General features: G+C 35.0%; 1 protein-coding gene across 1 annotated transcript; it reads right to left on the minus strand.

The window, feature by feature from the left end:
• Positions 1-5,380: 5,380 nt before the first annotated feature.
• On the minus strand, positions 5,381-5,863 carry LOC129310761 (uncharacterized). The gene has a single exon (XM_054952678.1). It carries the CDS (start codon positions 5,861-5,863, stop codon positions 5,381-5,383), a length of 483 nt encoding a protein of 160 aa, XP_054808653.1.
• Positions 5,864-6,463: the final 600 nt, after the last annotated feature.

The raw sequence follows: 6,463 nt of genomic DNA on the forward strand, positions 1-6,463 counted from the left end.
CATGGGTCATAAACTAAAGGATTCAACCAAGAGTAAGACAAATAATCAAAAATAAGACTTGAAAGAAAGAAAAATTACACCCTAAGTGGCTTTAGACACAAGAAACAAAAATCAAAAAAACTAAACAAATCACAAAAGCACGAGAAAAATTTCTTCTTCTTTTTTTTATAAATTCAATAAACAAACAATTAACCATAGAAACAAAAATCACTGAAAATAAAGGAGGAGAGAGTTATAAATGCTCATTTAAAAACTTTTTGCTTGTTCTGGAAACTCTACAACTTATGCTTTGGAGACAGTGAACTTGTGGATTTTGTAGCAGCTAATCCACATGAGCAATTCCTATGAAACCTTTTATGAGAGACAAATGAGATACACAGGGAAATTATAGAAAAATTTCAGCTAAAAATTATATCTCAGTCATTCCTAGAAGTTTTCATTCTTTGGTCCATAGTTTTGGGAAAATAGGGTTTTGTTTAGATAACCTTATAAGCTTCCAACAAACTTTCCACCAGGACAAAGGTAGAATTAAGACAAATGATAAATTAAGGAAAAAAAAGATAAGATAGTAAGGAACAAAATATGACTTGAACCAAGCAATTTGGACACACAATATGAAAATTAGGCCCACTCAAATTTGATACAGGGTTTTGGAATCCTCTGAAAAGGCTCCCTGTACCTTGTAAGCTTGTCAAATGTGCGCAAGTTAATTTCCACATCCAAAATTGATGAAACAACTTTTGAAATGAAGCTAAGAGATATAGCTTTCAAATGAATAAAATTTCAAGTCCAAAATATTCTAGAGTCGTTCCTAGTAAATTTTTAAAATCAGCCTAAAAACACTAAAAATAAAGCACTATCCAACACTGCACTAAGAATGACAAGAATGTGGTAATTTTTTTTCTTTTTCCAAATATGATAAAAAACACAGAAACACATTTAGAAAAAATCAAAACACAAATTTTTATAATTTTTGAAATTTTTTCCAAAAACATAAAAATTGCAAATTAACTATCCTAAGAATTAAACCTAGCCTCCCCGGAAATGTAATGTCTACCTTGACATTATCAAAATTCACCACACAATCAAAATAAACAATCATAATTCCTTGCTCCAAAGCTCACATTATATATATAAGCATTAAAGCTAATAATCTTTTAAAAATAATATTGAAATATTTGGGATCCAATAAAAACCTTTCAAATTTGAGCTTGAGCTCAAACTTAATGATTTATAAAGGTGTTGGAAGCATGGAAAAGTTTTGGGAAATAATATGTAATGTGCAGCTTGACATTACCAAAGTTCACCACACAATCACAACAAACAATCATAATTAGGAGCAAGGATTGCTCCTAAACTTACATTATCTATATAAGGGTTAAAACTAATAATCTTTTAAAAATAATTGTGGAATATTTGGGATCCCATAAAAACCCTTCAAATTTATAGTTTGAGCTCAAATTTAATATTTTATAAAGGTATTGGAAGCATGAAAAAATTTTTGGGAAGCAAAACACTTCAAAACAGGGCCAAAAATGTCATTTTTGAGTATTTTGATATATGCGGTGCAGCGCAGGGCAAGTTTTCTTACTGTACTGTGTGCTGTGGCTTGCGCGAAATGCACCACGGTACACGTGTCTATGATAGCAATACTATTATGACAGCTTTTCTGGACAAACTTGGAATGCTCACCATTTTCACATCCGATATCTGATTGGAGTGATTCAAGTGCCCACGTGAAGCTTATTCAATAAGTTAACTAATGGTATAAGTTTTATTACGATCCAACACCGTAAGATAATTTTAAATACTTAGATGCAAAAGTTAGTTCTTAAAATGATTTTCAAGCATCCAAGTACCCAAAACTCATAACTTATGCCATTAAGCCATTGTGAGGCTTGAACCAAGTCCAATGAACCAAAATACACTTGATTGAGCATTCAAACACACAAAAACATACCAAACACAAAATTTGGCCACTCAATGGCCATTTCACCTAATAAGGCCAAAATACCAAATCAACACCATATACACTATTTGGCCTCTATTGCCACATAATACACTACATATACATTGTCACCATATAGATAAAACATTTCTTGCACTTGTAATAGTATTTTAGCCCATCACTGCAAAAATTGCTACATATTCACATCATATACAATATTGGGCTAAACTACAAAATAACAGAGTATGAAACAAGTGCAACCAATCAAAATGATATGCAGTCCTAGTTGGCAACATATAATATCATCCATATAAGTTTATGTACACCACCCAAACCAAAATTAGGCATTACTATTTGTGATGTAGCAAATTTACTAATCCTTGCCTAATTCTTTCCCTTGCTCAGTCTCAGCGGTAGAACCTCAACCCTTTTGTTACCAAAAGGTTTACCCATGATACTACATCTCTTCTTGCATCAAGGTAAGTCTTCCTACACCGCAATTCAAGAGTTTGAAGGATCAATTTGTCTTCAAAATCCTCTAAAAATGATGCCTTAGCAGTGCCCAAAACTTGCCCCTTCGTGTTCTAAGTTTTCCACCACCAAAATTGTCATTTTCTAATTATTTTTGAAATTTTAAGTTGCCTACTGTATCGTGCACTGTAGCACACTCCACACAAGCTACAGCTTATAATGTAGCAAGTAAAGTATTGATTTTGCTCTCTCCAATGCTATCCGACTTGATCCAACTTCTATCCTAACTCAATTTAGAGCCAAATATAACCTAAAAATCTAATTAGCAACCCAAAAACATATATAAATTAATTAATCATATTTTTTAACTAATTTATCCCTTAATTGGTTAATTTTTCTATATTTAAAGTTTTTGGATGTTACAGTTCTCCCCTATTGACATCCACCATTAACCTAAAAATCCGTAATTGCTTATCTTTGACATCCACTATTCATTTTGGCTTTGCTCGATAAGTCATATTCTCTTGCAGCTCTACCTCTTTAAGTTCAATCACAAAAGATGGATTAGGTTGATATTTCTTTAGTTGAGAAACATGAAAAACATCATGAATCTAAGATAATTATGGGGGCAAGACTATTTGATAGGCAACTGGCCTAACTTTCCTGTGGATCTTGAATGGACCTATGAATCGAGGAGATAATTTCTTTGCTCGGATTGACCTCCTGATTCTCGTCACAGGTGAAACTCTTAGAAAAACATAGTCACCAACCATAAACTCTAATGGCCTCACCATTTATCCACATAACTCTTTTGCCTACTCTGAGCAATTAGAAGTTTTTGCTTATCATTTCAATCTTTTGTGTTGTTTGATCAACAATATTTGGACCCATAATGCTTCTCTCACTCAATTCGACCCAACAAAAAGGAGATTGACATTTTCTTCCATATAGTGCCTCATAGGGAGCCATCCCTATACTGGAGTAGAAACTATTATTGTAAGAAAACTCAGCCAAAGAAAGATGGCTATCCCAATTGCCTCTCAGTTCCAAGGCACAAGCTCTCAACATGTCCTCTAGAGCCTTTACAGTCTTTTCTATCTATCTATCTGTCTGTGGATGATACGCTATGCTAAATCTTAATTCAGTACTTATTACTCTCTACAATGCTTTTTAAAAGTTCAAGGTGAACCTCAGATCACGATTAGAGACAATGTCCTTTGGCATTCCATGTAATCTCATAACTTCCCAAATGTATATCTTTGCTAACTTCTCCAATGAATCACTTATTTGCACTGCCAAGAAATGAGCTGACTTTGTCAATCTATCTACAATCACCTAGATAGAATCATGACTAGATTGGGTTCTTTGTAATCCTAAAATGAAATCCATAGATATACTATCCCACTTCTACTTCGGTATCTCTAGTGGTTGTAAAGTTCCTGCTGGTCTCTGATGCTCAATTTTAACCTTTTAACAACTTAAACATTGAGATACAAAATCTGTAATATCCCTTTTCATTCCAGGCCACCACCAATATTGCTTCATATCTTTGTACATCTTAGTTGCTCTAGGGTGAATTGTATATCTACTCTTATGCGCCTTATTTAGAATTTTCTTTCTCAAATCACCCTTGCCTAGTACACAAACCCAATCTCGATACATAACATATCCATCATCACTGAAACTAAAGTCTGTGGTTCGCCTTTCCTCCACATCTTCCTGAATTTTTAACAGATACTCATCCTCAATCTGTGTTATCCTTAACTCTCTCCAGAACTCATTAGTAATCTCCATGGAATGTAGGCTATACAAAGTTAATTTTGGTGAGTCATGCTAAATATCCAAGTAGGATTCTAACAATTTATGCTCTTGCACCGTTAGACAAGCGACATGCAATGACTTTTGACTTAAGGCATCTGCAACCACATTTGCTTTCCCCGAATGGTATTTAAATTCAAAGCTATAGTCTTTTAAAAACTCTATCCACCTTCTCTGCCTCATATTAAGTTCTTTTTGATCCACTAAATATTTCAGGCTCTTATGGTCACTGAAAACACTGAACACTGCTCCATACAAATAGTTCTGCCAAATCTTTAATGTAAACACAACTATGACAAGCTCTAAGTCATAGGTCGAGTAATTCTCTTCATGCGGCCTAAGCTATTTAGAGGTATAAGCTACTACTCGCTCATCTTGCATCAACACATATCCCAAACCCTTTAGAGATGTATCTGTATACACTTCATATGACAATCATGGATTAGCAATAATCAATACTGGTGCCGTAGTTAGTTTCTTCTTCAACTTTTGAAATACAGTCTCATACTTGTCATTCTAAATGAACGGCTAATCTTTTCGGGTCAACCTAGTCAATGGTGAAGCTATCTGAGAGAAACCCTGGATAAATATACGATAATATCAAGCCAATCTTAGCAAACTTCGTATTTCCATCACAGAACTAGGTCTCTCCTATTTCAACATCACATCCACTTTATACGGATCCATAGCAATCCCTTTTGCTGACACAACATGTCCTAGAAATTAGACTTCCCTTAGCCAAAACTCATATTTGCTAAGCTTGGCATAGAGCTTATTGTCCTTCAAAATTTATAGTACAATCCTCAAATGTTTCGCATGCTACTCCTCATCTTCAAAATATATCAAAATGTCATCAATGAATACCATGACAAACTGATCCAGGTAAGGCCTAAATATGCGGTTCATGTAATCCATGAAAATCGCAGGCCCACTTGTTAACCTAAATGGCATTACCAGGAACTCATAATGCCTATATCTGGTACGGAAAGCCATCTTAGGCACATCCTCCAAGCACACTCTCAATTAATAGTATCCTGATCTCAGGTCAATTTTTGAGAAAACTGAAGCTCCCACCAATTGATCTAACAAATCATCAATCCTTGGTAAGGGATATTTATTCTTTACTATTACCTTATTCAACTGTCAATAATCAATATAGAGCTGTAAGCTACTGTCCTTCTTCTTAACAAATAGTACAGGTGATCTCCAAGGTGACATACTGGGTCTAATAAACCCCTTTACAAGTAACTCCTCTATCTTCTTCTTCAACTCAGCTAACTCAGTTGGTGACATCTGATATGGTGCCTTTAAGATTGGTTCAATTCCTGGCACTAGGTCTATTATGAATTCCACTTTCCTTTCTGGAGGCAAACCAGACATATCATCCGTAAATACCTTAAGGAATTCATTCGCTACCCCAATCTTATAAATACTTCCATCATAGACCCTATGCACTGAGAAGAAAACTATATAAGCCATACATCCTTGTTGCACCAGTTTCTCTGCTTGCACTACTGATAAGAACTTAGACTCGCTAGAAATATTAGCTTGTGCAGTATGTACCGATAACAAAACTATCTTCCTAGCACAGTCTAAGGTGGCATTATTTGCCATCAACCAATCCATGCTGATAATCATGTCCAAACACTTTATAGGAATCCGGATAAAATCAAGAGTAGTTGAATGATTTTCAAACCTTACTTCTACATTCAAACATGCTTTACTAGTCATATGGGATAATCTAGATAGCGTAGACACTTTAATCACATAAGGTAATTCATGCAAAGGAAGTCCTAACCTTTCTACACATTCATATGAAATAAACGAATGTGTAGCATCGGAATTAAACAATGCTTCAATTTTCTACTTGCAGATAGAAATAATACCTTTTATCAAATTTGGCAACGCTCTTGCCTCCTTCTGAGATAGTGTGTAAACTCATCCTAGAATGGTAGTTGTCTGCTCTGCCATCTTCACTCTTCCCTCAGGGCATTATCTTGCCAGATGACTGAGTTTCCCACATTTAAAACATTCCAGCACCTCCTAGGATGTGACTGCCCACACTTAGCACATAATGGTGATCGAGCTGTACTTAAGGTCGAGGTAAGCATATTAGAAGCCTGTTGAGATGGTTGTAGAGTACCATAACTTCTATATCCACCTTTTTGAAATGTATCTTGAGTCTGCGATCCTCTAACAAAACTCTTCTTGCCCAATACTACAAAA

This window comes from Prosopis cineraria, unplaced genomic scaffold, assembly GCF_029017545.1.
Source record: "Prosopis cineraria cultivar Desert tree isolate PC_DT_omini unplaced genomic scaffold, ASM2901754v1 PC5, whole genome shotgun sequence".
NCBI classification, from domain to species: Eukaryota; Viridiplantae; Streptophyta; class Magnoliopsida; order Fabales; family Fabaceae; genus Prosopis; species Prosopis cineraria.

Bases quoted from the DNA above. Each gene is read 5' to 3' on its own strand.
- LOC129310761 (XM_054952678.1), bottom strand. From the start codon at position 5,863: ATGGATTGGTTGATGGCAAATAATGCCACCTTAGACTGTGCTAGGAAG.